Genomic DNA, 22,109 nt, shown 5'->3' on the forward strand with positions numbered 1-22,109 from the left:
TGAATCTCCCAACTCTCCCATCCATCCGCAGTCATGGTAAACAGCACTTGCATACAACGTTCCTCTCAGACCACTCCAGAAATCGAAAACCGATATCACAAATCGTCAATACTGAGCCTTTGAAAGAACTTCATGTTTCCTTAATAAATACAATACTTTATCGTACAAATAGGAAAAACTACCATGACATCAGATTCTATTATGTTGAAATGTTTGTATGTATGAAAAATAACTTGTTGAAATGCTAGCAAAATGTCCCACTTCTTTATGAGAAAAACGTTTGTTTTGCACCCACCTCAACGCCACAGCAACTGTCTCATCCACTGTTAGATGTACCTCATGTTGATGTCCACCCACCGAAAGAATGGTTTCAGTATTGCACACAGCTCATCGAATTAAGTTAATAACATACGACAGAAACTCAAAAATTTCTCAGGATCTGCTCGAAGTGTCCCGTGTACGCAATGAAAAGCTCCTAAGTTTAATCCAGAACTAGTTATTGGATGGCACCAACACTCTCTTTTCTATAGTTTGCGTTTCTTCATAACAACTGCAGCAGCAACAGCTACTTGCTCTATAGGGAACATTTTGTTGCTTACTGGTTCAAGAAAGAACACGCCAACACGCAGCATTTCCTTTTAGGTACCACGTGACAGCTGCAGTGGACAAGAGTTCGGCTATGTGCGCCGAAGACAGGCAGCCGAAAGCGGCTCACTGCGTCTAGATGTATGGCCTCCCGCCTCAATCAGGCCTAACGCGCACACAGGAACATTGTTGAGCACCTACAGACACTCTGCTGCAATCTGCGCAGCTAAAGATGTGAGTGCTGTTTCGTTAAAGGATGGTTTTACCGGCAAGGTCAATCATTCTAAAGAAATGCACTACACGCGCTTTATGTCAGTTTCAGTAGACTGGTAGCACTTTAAGTGATAACATGATATTGAACAAAGAGTAGGTGTTTCCAACACTTAACGAAAAGACGAAGGCAATCGAGGCGAATGAGAACGACAAACTCTCTGTGCGCGAAATAATGCTGCGTTTCAAAAGCGGCATAACAGCAATTTATGATACTTCAAGAAACAAGTATAAGATAGAGTGAATAGATGAAAGGGACCGGGAAAATGAAAATAAATGCGGAGAAGACGTGAACTGAAGAAATTAACGAGGCCATGTTGCAGATTGAGGCCCTAAAAATCGCTGAAGAGCTTGGAAAGACGATTTTTAAGGCATCCATACGATGGCTGGCTAAAACATCGTGTGGGATGGTGTATAGGGGGAAGCTAAGGATGTTTAGGACAGTGTAGAAGCAGAATGGAAGACAATACTGCACACCTAATGGCGAATTATGACCCGAAGGGCGTCTTCAGTGCCCATGAAACGGGCCTGTTTTATCGAGCACTGCCTTCAATATCCTAGCAGTTTAAGGTGGAAAGGGCAACGGCGGAAGAATGTGCAAGGACAGACTCACCTTACTGCTGTGTGGCAATATGTTAGGTGAAATGGAGAAGCCACTGGTGATGGGAAAGGTCGCAAATCCGCATTGTTTCAAAAACATTGACGTAAGTAAGCTTCCAGTCACATGTCGAAGCAATAAAAAGGCGACGTTAGTGAGTTTTCTTATGAAAGAATCGCTAGGTTCTTCCGATGTCAAATGAAGAACAGAAATCGCCAAATTCTCCATTTCCTAGACGATACAACCTGCCACTCGAAAGTCAAGTTATTAAACATGAAATTGGCTTAGTTCTCTCCAGGTTCTATCAGCCTCACACAACCCGTGGACCAAGGGATTATTGACCCATTCAAGTCCCATTCTAGGCGATTATTGATGTAATCTCTTATTCTTAGTGTTGAAGAAGCCGAGCATTTGGTCTTCCACGGTAGGTTCTGTCCTGGATGCTGTAAATTGGAGTGGCTTGGCAGTAAGGGAAATAAAACCCAAAACTGTTACCAAGTGCTTCAACAAAGCAGGGTGTGGAGGTCAAGAACAAAACGCTTCTGTGGCCATCGAAGCTCATGAAGATGCAGCACAAACTGCTGAATTAGTTAAAATGCGAAACATTTCATGTAGTGCAGATAACTACATTTATTGGATTTCGGGCTGCACCCACACAGCCATCTCAACAGTGGAATGTCAATTGTGACTATACAGGTGTAAGGACAACACAACACCCAGTCACCTAGCGGAAAAAATCCCCGACCCCGCCGGAAATCGGACATGGGCTCTTTCGGGAAACAATCCGCCGCGCTGAACGCGCAGCTAGCGAGACAGAAAACACAGGCCAAGATCAGGAAGAAACAAACGAAGAAGACGAGGAGCAAAATTATGTCCCTAGAAAAACTAGTACGCTTGAAAAAGCTATTGTATGCTGTTGGAACTCTTTTCAAGTGCAAAAAATTGCGTAGAAGGAAAAGTTTTGAACAGTAAATTCAAACAAGTTCCCCTCGTTGACATACGGCGAAAAAAGTGAAATGTAAAACAAATAAACATTTGAATGACATGTATGTACATACAGCAATATACGAATTTAAAGTCAGAGTAAAAAATACAGAAATTCTGTATTATTTATCAATTAGTGTAATAGGCTATCTTCTGTTGTACAATATACAGTAAATGAACTTCTACTGTGACGAAATGAAGGCATGTAAATACGTGCATAATTACAAATATATACTTTTGTACGTGATAAATGACACATTTTATATAGCCTAGTAAGTTTTTGTAATCCAGAAACTTATCCAACGTGGAAAATTACTTCAGTCCCATGCGATTCCGTTTTGAGCAAGTTTTACTGTGTTAACACAGTTGCTAAATTCTCTCGCGACGAATATGTAGACTTTTTTTTCTGAAGGCACTTGTCTAGGGGTAGCCCTGCACGGGAGTCAAAAGTGGACTTTGCAGTTCAGGCAATAGAATATTTCTAAAAGAGATGCTATAGAAGGATTCTAAAGACTGGATACATCAAATAACTAATGAGGGGATACTGAATAGACTTGGGGCGCTACAGTCTGCAACCGCGTGACCGCTACGGTCGCTGGTTCGAATCCTGCCTCGGGCATGGATGTGTGTGATGTCCTTCGGTTAGTTAGGTTTAAGTAGTTCTAAGTTCCAGGGGACTGATGACCACAGATGTTAAGTCCCATAGTGCTCAGAGCCATTTGAACCAACCTTATTCGCTTGACAGTTGTGTTTCCTACCAACACGAGCAACCATATTGCGGAAAAATAAATCGCTGTCACCACAGGCCATGATTCCGCTACTGTCGAATAATGGCACATGCTGGCAGACGTGTTTCTTCTTCAGCCGTCCTTTCACGGAACATGAGAACACACGTTTACGAGCAGGTGGTGGCGTCCCAGCTTCGAATTCCAAACTCCTCTGAACTGCATGTGAGATTTTCAGCTCTTGGAGAGGAACGTGACCAATGAGATACGACATCATTTTTACGTGATAGGCAGAACTTAAGAGCCGTCAAGCCCGCCATATTGTATGGCGTTAAACGTCGTATTTCGTGGATTTTCTTTATCATAGAGTACATGATGTAAATAAAAGCTGTTTCAAAGGATAGGCAAATTGAGGATCCTTCGAAAACGAGTCAAAAGGTTCAAATGGCTCTGAGCACTATGGGACTCAACTGCTGTGGTCATAAGTCCCCTAGAACTTAGAACTACTTAAACCTAACTAACCTAAGGACATCACTCACATCCATGCCCGAGGCAGGATTCGAACCTGCGACCGTAGCGGTTGTGCGGTTCCAGACTGTAGCGCCTTTAACCGCTCGGCCACTCCGGCCGGCAAAACGAGTCATTTGAGCTACTATTTGTTACAATAACATGACAGGGAACTACGTATCGGTAGGTGAAGGCTTCCTAAAAATTGTCATAATTTGTGTGGTATGAAAGTATACCATTTCAATGCCACGGCACAATGATGATCTATTAAAATTGCGTCTTTCTGATCAAATTTACGTATTATATATCAAATAACGACATTTGTACATATAATTTTTAGACAGTGCATAGCCTACCAACTACGGAGGCCTGGTTGGTATGTCGAAGCCGTAACGTAGCTGATAGCGCCATGAGCTGTGAAGAACAAGGTAGCAGATTCGCGTTGACCTTCCACCAGTTTTTTTTTTTTTTTTTTCGTTTTCCGAAAGATTCTGGGTCTTTCTTAACAATTTAATAGAAATATTATCTGCCAAAATCGATGTTATTTATTATAAAAAATGTATTTGAAGCAATTCCTCTTACAAAGCCCTACGACTGGAATGTTTCCCCAGTGGCCAGAAATCTTTAAGTGATGGCCAGTCTATGTCAGAGAGTAAAAACAAGTTACACACTGCAAGTTTTTGCTATTATGAAACTTTCTCTAAGATATATACATCTTTCTTTTGGCTTTATGGACTGCCTCACGTTTCTATCTTGTCGGTTAATGTCTTTTTCAACACACATACACACACATTATCTTCATCCTCTCCTTCATACACTACTGGCCAATAAAATTGCTACACCAAGAAGAAATGCAGATGATAAACGGTCATTCATTGGACAAATATACTAAACTAGAACTGACATCTGATTACATTTTCGCGCAATTTGGGTGCATAGATCCTGAGAAATCAGTACCGAAAACAACCTCCTCTGGCCGTAATAACGGTCTTGATACGCCTGGCATTGAGTCAAACAAAGATTGGATGGCGTGTAGACGTACAGCTGCCCATGCAGCTTCAACACGATACCACAGGTCATCAAGAGTAGTGACTGACGTATTGTGACGAGCCAGTTGCTCGGCCACCATTGACCAGACGTTTTCAATTGGTGAGAGATCTAGAGAATGTGCTGGCCAGGGCAGCAGTCGAACATTTTCTGTATCCATAAAGGCCCGTACAGGACCTGCAACATGCGGTCGTGAATTATCCTGCTGAAATGTAGGGTTTCGCAGGGATCGAATGAAGGGTAGAGCCACGGGTCGTAACACATCTGAAATGTAGCGTCTTCTGTTCAAAGTGCCGTCAATGCGAACAAGAGGTGACCGAGACTTGTAACCAATGGCACCCCATACCATCACGCCGGTTGATACGCCAATATGGCGATGGCGAATACACGCTTCCAATGTGCGTTCACCAGGATGCCGCCAAACACGGATGCGACCATCATGATGATGTAAAAAACCTGGATTCACCCGAAAAAATGACGTTTTGCCATTCGTGCACCCAGGTTCGTCGTTGAGAACACCATCACAGGCGCTCCTGTCCTTGATGCAGCGTCAAGGGTAACCGCAGACATGGTCGCCGAGCTGAATGTCCATGCTGATGCAAACGTCGTCGAACTGTTCGTGCAGATACTTGTTGTCTTGCAAACGTCCCCATCTGTTGACTCAGGGATCGAGACGTGACTGCACGATCCGTTACAGCCATGCGGATAAGATGCCTGTCATCTCGACTGTTAGTGATACAAGGCCGTTGGGATCCAGCACGGCGTTCCGTATTACCCTCTTGAACCCACCGATTCCATATTCTGCTAACAGTCATCGGATCTCGACCAGCAATATCGCGATACGATAAACCACAATCGCGATAGGCTACAATCCGACCTTTATCAAAGTCGGAAACGTGATGGTAGGCATTTCTCTTCCTTACACGAGGCATCATAACAACCTTTCACCAGGCAGCGCCGATCAACTGCTGTTTGTGTATGAGAAATCGGTTGGCAATTTTCCTCATGTCAGCACGTTGTAGGTGTCGCCACCGGCGCCAACCTTGTGTGAATGCTCTGAAAAGCTAATCATTTGCAGATCACAGCATCTTCTTCCTGTCGGTTAAATTTCGCGTCTGTAGCACGTCATCTTCGTGGTGTAGCAATTTTAATGGCCAGTAGTGTATTTGCCATCAATCCTCACAAAACCCAATAGATCACCCAAAAACTAATAGTTTGTAGCTGATGTCTGTCTAATATTACACATATCTGCTTATATTATTAAGGGCATATCTATCTGAATACCTTTAATTCTTTATCAGTGTATTACTTCAACTTGTATGCCATTATACTATGTGACAGGTGTAAGCCCAACAAACCAATAGTACTGGCATAACCAAAACTTTGCTCTCCGTCTGTCACTCCTTTCATCCTGTATCTTTCAATAACAGCCTAAATTGTTATTTATATATAATTTTGTCACTGCTGGCAGCACAGTTTGTACATTTAATGTTTCTAACATATCACCTAATTATACAAATGAGTACAAAATTTACGCTATGTAATCTTGACAGAAAACGATTTGTGAACCACATGAAATATTTGATCCAACATACCTATTCATCTACTCAACCAAAGATCTCCACATTACTCTGATATATTGGATTGGTTTTGCCGTATGTTATCTGTACTTCGAAACAGTGTTTCTACTTATGCTATATGTTCTTTGCACTTATCAGTTTCTAGACACCATCTTTGTTTACAAAGTTTGACGGTTTATATGAGATGAATTTCGACAGAGAGGAGCCTGTGACCATTGGAGATACTCTATTTCAACTGTTTTATTTGAACATTTATATTCACGTTAAATTTTTAGTCAAAGATGTCCACAGAGACATTTTCTGAAACAGTGTTTTGTTTTCTTTGCTAGACAGTGCCACAGTCGTAAAATAAACAGAGACATGTCATAGTAATACATATGAATGCACCTGATGATGGAAGTTTAACCATTTGATACGCGTTGCATTCGATATCAATTACAGTCACAGCATAGATTAACTTAAAATGTTTGCATTAACAGAAACTTGATTTTATGAGAGTATATTGAAAAAATATTACTAATAGTTGCTACTTACAACAGCCTGGTACAGGTTCTGCCTGAACTGGGTTCCCTGTAAAGAGAAATGAACGCAGTGAGTCTTTATATGTTAGTTGTAATCATTAATGCAACACAGAGTAGTACAAAAGTAATAATAATGATAAGAAACTATACAAAGGAAAAAATATCATGTATTTCGCTGATTTTCCTCAAATAAGCACTGTTCAGTCTATCGCTATTCACTGAACCACCTTAGGCATTATCTAATCAAAAATATCGTGGCAACTGTTAGTGCACAAAAATATGGAGGAAACCAACACTTCGCTTTGACGACAGCTTGAACTCTGTGGGAGGCACTTCCATGTAGGGGCTCAATGCCTGTGAGGGAACGGTACTCCATTATTCCTCAAGAGGTGAAACCAGAGCAGGTAACTTACTGATGTTGGACACTGGAATCTTGAGCGAAGTTGACATTCTGACTTCTCCCAAAGGTATTTAGTCAGGTTCAGGTAGGGAACCAGAGCAGGCCAGTCCATTTCAAAAAATGTTATGGTCCACAAACCGTTGTCTCACAGATGCTGCATTAAGAGAGTGTGCATTGTCATACTGATACAACCATCGTCTTCAAACGCGTCCTCCATATACGAAAAGATAACACAAATATATACACTAGATACAATGAACCATGTCAGGAGCAGCCTTTCGGCGTACCATTATATATTGGACACAAGAGCAACAGAATAGTTCCCAATCAAATAGCAGTAAGGGCAATATGTACAATGAGCTATAGCTTTAAAAATAAAAATTAGATTCACAGAAACAACACTAACCGTAAGAAAATGACAGGTTTTTGTTGTGCATAGTATACTTTCTTCTGGTTTTAATTACAATAAATGTTTCGGCAGTTTCAAGTAAAACTCTAACTAACGGAACAGGATGAGAGATAAAGAACATAATCAAATGAATAATTAAAATTTAATTGTTAGTACTGGTCCGTAACATCACCCGATTTAACACATGTAGAATTCTTGTTGTTTGGATGTGTAAAGAACTGTGTTTATGTCACTCAGAATCCCACATTGCTTCATACTGCACTTCGAAGAATCCTGTTGCTCCTTGAAACTAGAAACTTTACATTTCATCTATATGTTATTTAGGAGGCTCACTGAGTTGCGCATGCAGGAAATGAGCACTCTTTCGAACAAATCACTTCTTTAACTATTCCGCGTACCATCTTAGGGTGGGCATCCGCCCTTCTCTCCGAGGCCTCCTCCCTCCCTCCATTTTAACTCTGTGACCCTTTCTTTGCATTTGTTTCCTTTGGTGTTTGTCTTTTCCTTTCATGTGTTCAACTCGCCTTGTCTTTTGGGGTGGAAATTTTAATGTGTCGCAGAGTGGCTGGCTGGCCTCATTTTTCTTATGATCAGCCAGCCCAGGCCATCTGCTCTATGGTTTTAAAGCCTTCTTCTACTTTTCCTTATGGTGTATGTTTACCCCGCTTTTTGGTCGTGCCATTCGTTTTCTTTTTAGGTGTGGTTCCGCATTACTTTTACCCCTTTTACTTTCCCCATCGCACTTTGGGAGTTGTTTTACCGTGAGCCTTGTTTGCGTCGGAAGTAAGGGACTGATGACCCTGTAGTTTGGTCCCTTTATCCCTCGAACCAAGGAAAGTCCAAGGAAAATTTGGCATTGCCCAATACGTTTCCAGGAAGTGATTGTAAGGCGTTCACGATAACTTCGTATTTAGAATTAGAAGTTCTAGTATTTTACAGTTGATGATTTCCACGTGCTGGGGTGATATGCATCGTAAAAACTGTGGAACTTATTGTTCGTTTGCAGCTGCCGAGGGCTGCACGAAGCTCAAAATGAAACTAACGAAGTCCTGTAAGGTTTTATTAAATCCCTTCTTCCAAATTTACTTTCAGAGTCCTCGTGGACTCTATAAGTACACTCCATTACTGGAAATTATTTGGAATCCCAAATTTCTTTGCCTTTCCTCTTCACGCCTTTCACGAAGAAATGTAATATATTGCGCATGACTCTGGTTTATTTGCAGTGTCAGTAACGTCAAAACTGAAATTAAAAAGAAAAATCTGCATCGTGACTCGACGCCACGGCCCTCGTACCACCACTCGTAGTCTTTCCGTTGTGCCAGCCACTGCCTGGAAGCTTCCCTGACATAAATGGCTCATGACTCGCCCGATCCGAGTCTTTTTTTTTTTTTAACGCTTGGCCATATGTAGCTCACACCACTGCCTCTTTTGTTTCTGGCCAAGCCCTGCCCTGCATGTTCCATAAATTCGGACGAAATCAGTAATGATGAGTTTGCACAGTCCTCTTGCTAGGGATGGTGAGCTCTCCTACCTGGATATGATTTTCAGGCGGTTTCCCACATACCTCTACGTAAATTCCGGCGTTCGGCCCCAATTACACGCTACACAGACATATAGAACACGTTCTCAAATTTGCACCTATCATTAAGTGTAGTCGCTACACTGATTTCGTTTTCGGAGGTGAAAACGAGACTGACGACCTTAGATCTTTGGCCTTTTCACAACTTTAGTTGGCAGCAGTCGCAGCTTATTACTTCGACCGATTTTGTGTCTTTCGTTACCTTGAATAACTGCGTAAGATAAAATAATGAGATTATTGTAGCTTTATACGATTTCTCTGAAAGAGTAACCTCACACATTAATCGACACAGAAATGCTCTGTATCAAAGGGCATCGGTTCGATCCTACGTGCAGGGTACTACAGCAATACTGTGACCATGGATCGATTCCAGAGCTGCCAGACGAGTGGGGTACCAACACCAGATATATTATTTGGGCTAGTCATGTAAAAGAATATATGAACACTGGAACCCTGTTAAAAACACTACACATGCTCTCAATGCATTTCAGTGCAAAAGCTGTAACTATGAAAACGCACATAAATCCAATGAACGTGGAAGAAGTCAGAAAACTAAATGCGCCAGGTTTTGCTCCGTATGGAGAGTCTACCTATGTACTGCAACCCCGGCTGTGTTGGCGACAGTGACCTCAGTTGGGCTTGGACCTTCCTTCGGCTTCAGAGTGTCTGCTGCACTGGCTCCCCCCACAGAAACGACAGAAGAATTTGTCTCTGTTAAGTTTCCTGATAAGACTGATTTTGCACGAGGTCTGAGAATGACAATACCTTTGTCTTCTTTACCAAGTTTGAACTCAACGGTCTTGTTCTACATTCCCGTCCCGAGAAGCGGTCATGCGTACAAAATTCCTACCAATATATGGCAAAGAGCCACGTGTCACCAAATATATGCCATGCTGCTCCTCATTCATCTCCCTCGATATCATCATTCATAATTTTAAAAACGTATGGCTGTAAATACCTGACAAAACCTGAGTACCACATTTCAAGCTGTTTATGGCGAACGAAATATTCACATCACTACAATTACTCAGTGAGGATATGAGTTAATGATCCAAACTGAGCACACTTCATAGGTTTGGATGAAAGTTTATTTTAATAAAGCAAAAGTAACTGCTATAAGATCCTGCCGAAAACTTCACGGATCAGCACAGTAGGCCGATATATCGACGTTCAGTAAAGAACAAGAAAAAGGAAAAAATATGTCTAGCAGAAGGCAGGTATTTAAAAAATACGCAGTTTCTTTACACGACCTTGCCGCCCGTGCCTCGAAGCAACAACCTTTGTGGGTTCGTCGTCGTGTGTTGGACTCAACCAGTTCCATGAAAAACGTAGCATCTTCCGGCCCGAAGTCATATGTCGTACACCTCTAAGAACAGTTCAGTGAACACATACAGCACGTAGTGGCACGTCAGCAGACCACTCTTTCTTTAAGACGAAGCAAGTTTTCGAAATATCTTTGTTCCGCGTAACTTTAAACATAACACAGACAGTATTTCAGTTTTGAAGATTCTAGGCCTCCATCGTTGACGTCAGCCTGTTGTAGAATCATGGAACACGTTTTATGCTTAAGAATCAAAATGTTTTTGAAGAACGAAAATCTCCTCCATAAAACTCAACATAGATTCCACAAACAAAGATCTAGCGAAACTTTGCTCACTGTGTTCCTCCACGAGATCAACAGCGCTGTAGACAACGGCGCTCGGGTTGATGCCGTGCCACTTATCACTGTCCTGCGCTGTCGTTTAGTGAAGAAAAAAAAATGCGAGCTCACTGAGTATCGGACCAGGTTTTCGACTGGATTCAAGACTTCCTTGCAGACAGAACTCAACGCATCGCTCTTAACGGAACAAAACTGACAGATGTGAAGGTAATTTGCGAAGTTCCTCAAGGAAGTGTGATAGGTCTGTTACTGTTTCCAGCGTATATGAATCTTATAGTAAAAAGTGTCGTAAGCTTTTCAATACTGTTTGCAGATGATGCGGTTGTCTGTAAGAAAGTAGCAACGCCAGAAGACAGTACTCATTTGCAAAATAAAATGACTTAGAGATGATTGATAAATGACGCAGGCTCTGGCAGTTGACCCTGAATGTAAATAAACGTAACAAATCGCGTACACTGGCGAAGGAAACCCACTACTACCAACTACACTATTGACGACAAACTGCTGGAAACAATATCTATCGTAAAATGCCTGGAAGAGCGAGCTTAAGTGGAATGGCCATATAAAACAAATAGCAGGAAAAGCTGATACTAGACTGAGATTCATAGGAAGAATCTTAAAGAAATGTAAACCATTCCCTAAAGAAGAAGCTTACAGGGCGCTTGTCCAACCGATTCTTGTCTGTTGTTCATCAATCTGGGACCCTTACCGCAGAGATTCGATAGAAGACATAGAGAAGACCCAACGAAGACCAGCACGTTTCCTCACATACTCGTGAAGCGTTGGCGAAACAATCCAGTGCGCGTAATTGTAACAGCGCTGCAAGCAAAGCGACTCGGAGCAAAGCGGCACAGAGTGGCACTGAGCGAAACATGGTTGTTTCTGAGAGAGGCGACCAGAGCGTTGGAGTGATTCCGGCAACGTTCAGGCAACGCTGGCAGCTTTCGGCTGTCGTTGCCGGTATTGGAGTCAACACTGTAGCAGGCGCCCGTGTTCCTTTTGTTGTACTGTTGAGAAAATGGCGAGCGGAAGCCTTGATAGCAGCTGCTGTTCTTACTCGGTATCCTTTAAGAGACCAGTGAAACACCTACACCACAACAGATTCTTTTTGCACAAGTTATCTCATGAGGTGGCAGCATAAATACAAACTATATGCACATACGTTTCCTCACTCTCGCATTTCTTTCATTATCTTAAAATGAGAGGCGATAATATGGCTGAATTATCATTTATGACAAACACATGAAAATCATGTGTTACTATGTGAGAAAAAATTTTTCAAACTGTCTCATTTTAACAGCTTCATTTAAAGCTCTGTTAAAGTTTCGACCTGTCGGGCAAGTGGCTTGCATAAAAAAAACCTACATTTTTATGTATTTTGCTCATCGGCACTCACGCAGCGTTCTAGGTCAATGACAGTGTTGTGAAGAACATGTAAATTTCATAATATCGACAGTAACCTCTGGAGAAGTTTCTACTGGCTTACAAAATATGCCCCACTTAGATCTTATTCTACCAAAAGCATATGAAGTTAATCGTCGTAGTATGGAAAAGCGTTTGTTGAAATATTCTTTCCCTGGGTGACTCAACAATGGATATGTCTAATCTCCAATTAATACAAAAGGCAATAGAACTGATGTTTTTGGTACTGGAAATTCTGGAGGTATATTAAGCTCCTCTTCTTGCATCAAGCGAAATAGACTACAAGAATGGCATCTACCACTTTCGATTTCCTTTCCATATTCTCCAACATCCATTATAACGAATTTCCCTTGAAAATCTGTAACTGCCTGTAGTACGATTGAATTAAAATATTTATAGCTCTACAACACTGGACCAGAATTGGTTCAAAATGGCTCTGAGCACTATGGGACTTAACTACTGTGGTCATCAGTCCCCTAGAACTTAGAACTACTTAAACCTAACTAATCTAAGGACATCACACACATCCATGCCCGAGGCAGGATTCGAACCTGCGACCGTAGCAGTCGCGCGGTTCCAGACTGCGCGCCTAGAACCGCTAGACCACCGCGGCCGGCGGACCAGAATTTTCAGGGCATTTTATACAAGTGTGTTTCCAGCGAACATCGCTGACTGCATTTTGAAAGTTCTATATGTCACACGTATCATTTACAGAATATAGAAAATCGTTTTCAGAAGACACACTCGTGTTGAGTGACTGAAGGCAATGCCAGAACACTTTGGTAGTTGACTCTACAATTCTTACAATGGTTGTAAATGCTATTGTGACTGTCAGAGCCATGTCTCGAAAATTTCTTCTGGTTTCTAGGTACTTGTAACAATTTTCGTTTCACTAGCTGTCGAGAACCCTTAAAAATTACATTATTCCGATGAAAAAAATCTCGTAGTTACTTGTGTTTTATAGCGCTAGATAAAGAAATTACTCGCAGTAACCATATGGCGACCTACTCTCCTCTTTGCACGCTGTCATTTGCCAAAAACCTACATTTCAAACCGTTTAGGAGATATGTGGATCTTATGAATGTTTAATTCTCGCTTAATCGTTTTGATATGTGAGTGGAACGGAGCGTGCTATCCACGAACAATTTTCAACAGAACTGAGTGGGTTACAGATCACATCCCTATTTTATGGAATAGTGCAATATTTCAACTACACAACTGGCCATTACAATTGCTACACCAAGAAGAAATGCAGATGATAAACGAGTATTCATTGGACAAATATATTATACTAGAACTGACATCTGATTACATTTTCACGCAATTTGGGTGCATAGATCCTGAGAATCAGTACCCAGAACAACCACCTCTGGCCGTAATAATGGCCTTGATACGCCTGGGCATTGCGTCAAACAGAGCTTGGATGGCGTGTAAGGTACAGCTGCCCATGCGGCTTCAACTCGATACCACAGTTCATCAAGAGTAGTGACTGGCGTATTGTGACGAGCCAGTTGCTCGGCCAACACTGACCAGACGTTTTCAATTGGTGAGAGATCTAGAGAATATGCTGGCCAGGGCAGCAGTCGAACATTTTCTGTATCCAGAAAGGCCCGTACAGGACCTGCAACATGCAGTCGTGCATTATCCTGCTGAAATGTAGGGTTTCGCAGGCATCAAATTAAGGGTACAGCCACGGGTCGTAACACGTCTGAAATGTAACGTCCACTGTTCAAAGTGCCGTCAATGCGAACAGGAGGTGACCGAGGCGTGTAACCAAAGGCACCCCATACCATCACGCCGGGTGGTACGCCAGTATGGCGATGACGAATACACACTTTCAATATGCGTTCACCGCGATGTCGCCGAACACGGATGCGACCATCATGATGCTGTAAACATAACCTGGATTCATCCGAAAAAATGACGTTTTGCCATTCGTGCACCCAGGTTCGTCGTTGAGTACACCATAGCAGGCTCTCCTGTCTGTGATGCAGCGTCAAGGGTAACCGCAGCCATGGTCTCCGAGCTGATAGTCCATGCTGCTGCAAACGTCGTCGAACTGTTCGTGCAGATACTTGTTGTCTTGCGAACGTCCCCATCTGTTGACTCAGGGATCGAGACGTGGCTGCACGATCCGTTACAGCCATGCGGATAAGATGCCTGTCATCTCGACTGCTAGTGATACGAGCTCGTTGGGATCCAGCACGGCGTTCCGTATTACCCTCCTGAACCCACCGATTCCATATTCTGCTAATAGTCATTGGATCTCGACCAACGCCAGCAGCAGTGTCGCGATACGATAAACCGCAATCGCGATAGGCTACAATCCGACCTTTATCAAAGTCGGAGACATGATGGTACGCATTTCTCCTACTTACACGAGGCATCACAACAACGTTTCACCAGGCAAGGCTGGTCAACTGCTACTTGTGTATGAGAAATCGGTTGGAAACTTTCCTCATGTCAGCACGTTGTATGTGTTGCCACCGGCGCCAACCTTGTGTGAATGCTCTGAAAAGCTAATCATTTGCAGATAACAACATCTTCTTCCTGTCGGTTAAATTTCGCGTCTGTAGCACGTCATCTTCGTGGTGTAGCACTTTTAATGGCCAGTTGTGTACATTTGGTAACCAGCAACGTATGACCTAACTTGCACCAAACGCAAATTCATAGCGATCTCTATTGCAAACTATTCGACTTTCTTCCAACAGTTCAATTATTATCTAAAATATATCAAGAAGTACAACGATTAACGAAATGATGAGTTCATAATAAAGCTGACGAGTAACGCCAAGAGATGCGTGAGTATCAATTTTTTTAACGAGTAGTTTCTATAAAGTGGTTTGACAAAGATTTCGGATCGGCCGGCTTGTCCGTTTGTCGTCCACGCAGAGAAGCGAATCTCCCAGCTGCCAGGCAGACGTTACGAGACAGGCGTGGTACCTCATGGAGAGGTTTACTATTGAAATTTCGAGTGAGCACTTTCCGGGAAGAGTCGGACAACACATTACACCCTTTCACAGATATTCGAGAACTTAGATCTAACACAGAAGCTCACCGACAATTATTCCTCGCACGCGCCATTAACGAGTGGAACAGGAAAGGAGACATCTGTTAGTGGTACCAGAAGCACCCTGTGCTTCACATCGTTAAGCGGCTTGTATGATGTACATGTAGATGTAAAATATCTGATTTACTCTCCCTTCGAATATGACTCTGCATTAATTTTCTCACGATAACTGCCGAGCGAGGTAGCCCAGTGGACTACCGTGCCCCAGGACGGCGGCTCAAATCCACGTTCAGCCATCCTGATTTAGGTTTTCCTTGATTTCTCTAAATCGTTTAAAGTTAGTGCCGGGATGATTTCTTTGAAAAGCCACGACCTATTTCATATCCATCCTTCCCTAATCTGAGCTTGTGCTCAGTCTATAATGACCTCGCTGTCGACGAGTCGTTAAACACTGATCTTCCTTCCTTCTCATGATAATCGCCCCAAAAAACCTCCCCAAACTGAAGAAGGAAAAGAAATGTATCAAGAGCAGTGAAGTGTTCCGTGTAAAGTCCTCAATAGTCTTCAAGATTTTCTAGTAATTTCTGGGGCTTACAGCGTATTGTTTTGTCTATCTTTTGGTTATGAAATTACAGTACTATCACTTGCTTTAGGTTCTGTTAGTATAGGGCCTTTGTGCACAGAACATTTAAAAGTGGTTAATGCTGAACCAGATATAAGAAAAACGTCAAATGTGACATAATTAAACACGATCTTGAAACCTGAGTATCTCCTGGCGTATATAATTTTCAAACAACTTACGGGAATTCAGCCAAGTAATATTTTCAGAAACCGCCGAAATATCGGCGGTCGCTGAAAATATTACCTAGCTGAATTCCCGTAAGTTATGTGAAAACACCATCTTCTTCCCTTCGTGCTGAATGTGACTATCAAAATTGACTACGTATTACGTAAGCAAATGGTGAAAAATACTTCCAAGCAGAACAGTTAAAAAAGAGTCAGAAACTAACTATGGAGAAGTAAAATCTGTTCTTGGTGTAGATCTAGCTGAACACCTCGCTCTTGTATGTGGAACAAAAGAAGATAGTCCTCGTATTAAACACTCACATTCAGAAACTATACGCCGATGGGCGATTCCTTTATTTTCCTCCTATATTCCACAGAAAATCATAGGGATAGAGTTCTGAGCGTAAACGGTCACTGTGCCTCCGTTGGAACATTCCTTTCCTGTGAGAAACGAGCAGAAGAAACCATCGTCAGCAGCAGAGAGAGGTATGTGGGCAATAAATTTAGCGCGCCATACAACACCGCAACCATAAACTCGACCCCAGCCATTAACCTGGAACGAACGCTCATGTCGGGCTACAAGGAAACGTTGAAGATATGGGCATTCAGACGACATGGCACTCAGTCGCTGCAAAGGCCTCTACGTGATTAAAACGAGGTACGTTCTGAATGACTAAAAAACGAAAGCTTAATGGACACTGTTTTTGTGAACAAAAAGCAATCTGTTGCAGCCAAATCCGGTGAACACGGCGGGAATGGAAGCACTGTATGAGAGTCCCGTAGTTTTTCAGGAGAAAGGTGTGTGAGTACGCGTTATACTAATGTATGGCAATTTTCTTCTATACACCGTGATGAGTCTAGCCTGAACGTTTGTAAAACGTGAGACTGCCTTGTGTCGGTCCTACACTTGTCGAGGCAATATGGAAGAACCACACCTTGAGAATCCCAGAGAACGGTATCAATGACGTTTCCTGCAGAATCAGTTTGCGTACCATGAAATTCTTTCACCATTTATCCTCCACGGGTTCGCCTGCTACGCCTCTGCCTCGCAATGAATCCGTTCTTCGCCTACTGTTGTGAGACATCGGTATCTTTGCAAATGTCAGCGATAATTTTTGGCTCAACCTTGACAGTCGTCCGGGTTCATCTGAGACTAGGACCGTCAAAACCTTCAGTGGATACACCACCATACATTCACCAGCCCATTCTTAACTATCGAAGACTTAGGAGACTAAACGTTTAATTTCGAATCAACTTCCTCTTTTCATAGCCATTAGGATTGTAACTTTTAATTGAGTCAACTGTGTGTTCTCGGTGAAACATTGCATTTTGTATCAACTGAACGAAACTTCATTATTTTTGTGCGGCCTATGTTTTGGGATATAAGCCCACTTTCCAGTACGCAGTTGATTCCAAACCAGCAATCCAGCACAGATAAACACACCTCCATTTCTTAATATATCGCTTATCGACATAAGATTTCTTTCAGGAGTGCTAGTTTGTGCAAGGTTCGCAGGAGAGCTTCTGTAAAGTTTGGAAGGTAGGAGACGAGGTACTGGCAGAGGTAAAGCTGAGAGGACCGGGCGTGAGTCGTGCTTGGGTAGCTCAATGCCGGCACGGTAGCTCAGCGTGTTCGGTCAGAGGGTCAGCAGCCCTCTGTAATAAAAAAAATAAGTTAATCGATCAACAACGAACTTAAACGGCTGTCTTACGACGTCCGCCCCGAGCAGATGCAACGAACGAAAGCGAACAAAATGAGATTAAAAAAAAAAAGTTGGTGGAGCACTTGCCCGCGAAAGGCAAAGGTCCCGAGTTCGAGTCTCGGTCCGGTACACAGTTTTAATCTTCCAGGAAGTTTCAAGTCAATGCCTTAACAATTTCTTAGTCCAATAAAATTACGTATCGTACCGTACAAAAGCTTGGATGGTTTTGATTTTGGGGTATACTGTATGTTATCGAACTCTGATTTAAAAATCCGATTTTGGAGGACTGCTTCGGACATTCCCTTACGTGTTTCATGGAATTCTCTTTTTTTGTGATTTGAATAGGTAGCATACATACGTGAGCAATTTGTCTTACTCACATTATTTGAAGAATGAGTCTACTTACACATGGACGTCGGTGTTCCACTGCTCGATAAACTGTGTAATGTAAGACGTCTAATCATGGCCGTTGTATTTTTTGAAACATTACGGAGCATTTAAAACAAATGTTTCAACAAACGTTATCTCCGTCCTCTGTTAAATATTTGTAGCTGCTTGACTTTCGTTTTCACGCATCCATACTGATTTAAATTACAAATTGCTTCGAATGAAACCTGAGACATACGAGTTACGAGCACAGCGCGCTGCGAGCGTGTTTGTCTCGTGTCTGCATCCTTCAAATAACAACCCCGGCGCATGTTAACGCCGTCAACAAGCGTGCAGGAACACGCACCGCCTAGCCGTTTCTTCGTGAGCTTCTAGAGAATATCTTGAGAACTAGAAGCTTCAGGAATTTGACTGTGCGCTCGAGCCGCCGCGCCTCGCCGCCCCATCCCTTGTCAAGCGGCTCTTTTGTCGGACCGGCAAGAATGTCGGCTTGTCCGCTGTCGGGTTGCTGTGAAGTAAGCCTAACCTGCACCAAGACCACCTACAGTAGGTGGTCTTGCCTGCATCTTCGCTGCTCGCTCCACTGCTGGCTACGATCCTCGCCAGGCGGTGACCAACAAGCTGGTTCGTGTTTTGCGCTGCGACCAGTGCCGTACGTCCGAAAACAGGAGCTGTGTTGCGATGCTTCAAAGTCACTTTTGCAGTGCCGTGTTTAACGACTGGCGTTCGTTGCGCGCGGTTTCTCGGGCCTGTCGCAGGCAGTATTGTTTGTTATGTGCTGTGGAGACGATCCAGTAACGACGAAAATGAGTGAAGATTTTAAACAGACACTTATTTCAGCTGTGTTTAATATCACAACAATAAACGCAGTTCCACTTAGCCGCGGTTTCATCACATTAATGCCCTAAAATAAACACCATTTGTAACAGCTATGCACAGTTTTTTCGAAGTGGAGATAGGTGTCGATCTAAAACATGTAATTTTTTACACCTTGTGTTGCTACACTTTCCCAGAACTGCGGAAGTGTGTTGGTCAAGTTTAGTCATAGAAACACCTGTAAATGTAATTCTATTTCTTAACATCTGACGTTGCTCATCTTCAACTAGAAAGAAATTAAGCACAATGTAGCAAACTTTTACAAGACTCCATCCACACAAAAGTCTCGTCTTACAGTAATTTATTCTTCTAGATCCAAATACGAAATGCATATACACCTAATTTGTAGGGTGTGGACAACAAATAACTGTTTGCCTTTCATAATGTAAAATTATAACTGTAAAATCACAGCAGATGGTTGTCCGGTATAAACAGACATAGCCGAGGTTAAAATTTGTATATATTTGGATTTTTATAGCCATGAATCATTAAAATAACAGGATTACGGACACTATACGTGTACTGATCGCTAGTAATTCATTTTTTTCTTTCCTGCATTGTCTGACACTACGCTAAACCCGTGCAGACTCCGTAGGCTGGCGATCGCACCATTTGCGCCATTAATAATCCGCATTCACTTGTGAAAAAAAAAGACCAATATCAGCGGCACTACCGTTTCAAAAACTTTTCTGTACTTTTAGCTACATTTCATTTGGAACAACGTGTAGCCTAAAACGTGTCTAACAGTAAGCTACCCTCTATCAAACCTATTCACTACAAGATCTGTAATTAAGTGCACGAGGTTGGGAAACGGCGTGATTTCACAGAGACTGTTACCAGTTATGGAAAGGTAAATGGTTAACTAGGAAGCAAAGATGCTACACTACCACATCTACAAAAATTATATTTCATAAACGCAAAATTTTTACAAAATCGACTGAGAAATCGTACAGAACTAAAAAAAATCACGCCGTAGGAAGAGTTGACATTTTCTTTTTTCACAAGGAATGTAAGCCTCTTAAGGAAGAAATAACTACATAATACAACGCGGCGTAGTCTCATATACGGCCAAAACGTCTTATAACGTGAAAATCGGAGAAGTGAATTTTCCTCTTATGGCTGTCCCGGCCCGCCCCACCCCGGTGTGCACTGAGATGTGCCAGCTGGCAGTAGCGCGGCACAGGGAAAATTGACGCGAGGGCGTTCTACACCCCTCGCAGGGCGAGCTTTGTGGATGCTCTGGGCTTGCTAAAGAATACACGCCTTGCACAGAGCCTGACGGACAGTGAGACGAATGACACTGCCGTTGACCCCTGCAGATGCTGAACGACGAGCCTTAGACCATCGGTTCCCAACCGATGTTTCGCGGCCCTCATGTGCCAAGGTCAGCTAATACAGAATGAAATAAGAATTGAAATGCCCTATCGCTATCCTATGCCACTCACAAGGGAATGGTCCATTCTGTCACGTCGCCACGTACCTAGTTTTTAACACACAGAAAGAATAAGAAAAGAAGCTTCGAAGACGGACTGGCAGTATTTTCGTTTTATGTTGTAAATTTCTGGTATAGTGTGCCACCAGGCGGCTAGAAGTGTTCAGCCCTACAGACTGCACTAAATGGCCCGTGCGTGGCCTCGGCTGGCTGCTCATGGCGTAAATGTATACATAACATGCCACAATCCGATCGTAATTTGTCGAGTTGGTAGCTTCTCGTACACAACTGCTCGCAAGAACGACTCACTTGAATTGCTCATTTAATATCCTGACCCAAGAAGAAGGAAGGACACCTGGTGTCTTATTTTTCCCGTCCGCGGCAAAGATTATGAAAGACTGAGCTTTGCTCGGGTTTATTACTACATGAGAGGAAGGAAGCGACCATGGCCCTTTTAAGGAACCATCTTGGCATTTGCATGGTGTGACCTCGGTGACCGCAGGAAACAGACATCTGGATGCTCGACCCAAGAAGCTAGCCTAGGTCTCTCGAATTTGAGTTGAGAGTGTTAGCCACTACACCAGTTCTCTCAGTCCTCATGGAGATATTGCTGAATTACTACTGACTTCATGTGCTTTTCAACAAAGTATTTATTATGAACAGACCTTTTCAAATTTACTTTTTCTGAGAAATAGGTACAAAAATAGACTGAACGTAGATAGTGCTAGAATTAAATTTATTTTAATACAGATATTGATTCTCTCGTCGTTGACAAAGAATGCCAAAAATCTCTTTGGGTCATTTTGAACAGTGACCACGTTATTTTGAGTTTTTATCTAGTTGTATCAGTTACGTGAATACAATAAAAATCTTTCCTTTATAAAAGAATATTAATAGTCTTGAATTCTTCTTGTACAGTGTGTGTGTGTGTGTGTGTGTGTGTGTGTGTGTGGTGGCGTGCGCATCTCACAGCCGTTTTTACAAAACAGGTGGTTTGCGCAATTAAGAAAGGTCTAGGGATCTAGACAACAGCGTCCAGAACTTGACAGCACATTACAGTTTCCTTGCCTGACATCCGCCGCCCTACACTGCGATAACGCCGTCTCTGCAACGCACCCACCGCAGCCTGTCAGTGATGATTCACTCACTTGGGAATAACGCACTCGACTGCACGTAACAATTTCCTTCCTTGACGTCCACCTCCCAGCACTGCGATGACGCCATTTCTGCAGCGCAACCACCGCAGCCAGTCAACAGTGATTCACACCCCCATCCTACCTCTTAATAACTGAGTTGTGTCCACGCCCGCTCAAATCGACCGCCCCAGCACGTGGTCTAGTGGTTAGCGTTGCTATCTCAGGATCATGGGAGTCCTGGGTTAGACTCCCGGCCGGAGCTGGGGGGTTTGTCCTCCCAGGGACTGGGTGTTCGTATTGTCATCATTTCATCATCACTTGGGAACATGGCGAGACTGGACAGTGAAAACATTGGGAACTTTTTTTGACAACCACGCCAGTGAGTTCCCCTCAAACCAAAAATCATCACCATCATCATCATCTAACCGGCCCTAAGATTTGTATTTGTACGGAAGACATTATAATAAATGTCAACATTTCGTGTTTTATCCA

The 22,109-nt window shown here is 42.8% G+C and overlaps 1 protein-coding gene across 1 annotated transcript in view; it reads right to left on the reverse strand.

Moving 5' to 3' along the window:
- The window catches only part of LOC124556155, a 232,562-nt gene that overhangs the window by 175,195 nt on the left and 35,258 nt on the right, over nt 1-22,109 (reverse strand). The window contains exon 2 of the mRNA XM_047130166.1: nt 6,831-6,866. Coding sequence (XP_046986122.1) covers nt 6,831-6,866 — 36 coding nt within the window. The remainder of the gene's footprint in view (nt 1-6,830; nt 6,867-22,109) is intronic.

This window comes from Schistocerca americana, chromosome X, assembly GCF_021461395.2.
Source record: "Schistocerca americana isolate TAMUIC-IGC-003095 chromosome X, iqSchAmer2.1, whole genome shotgun sequence".
NCBI lineage: Eukaryota > Metazoa > Arthropoda > Insecta > Orthoptera > Acrididae > Schistocerca > Schistocerca americana.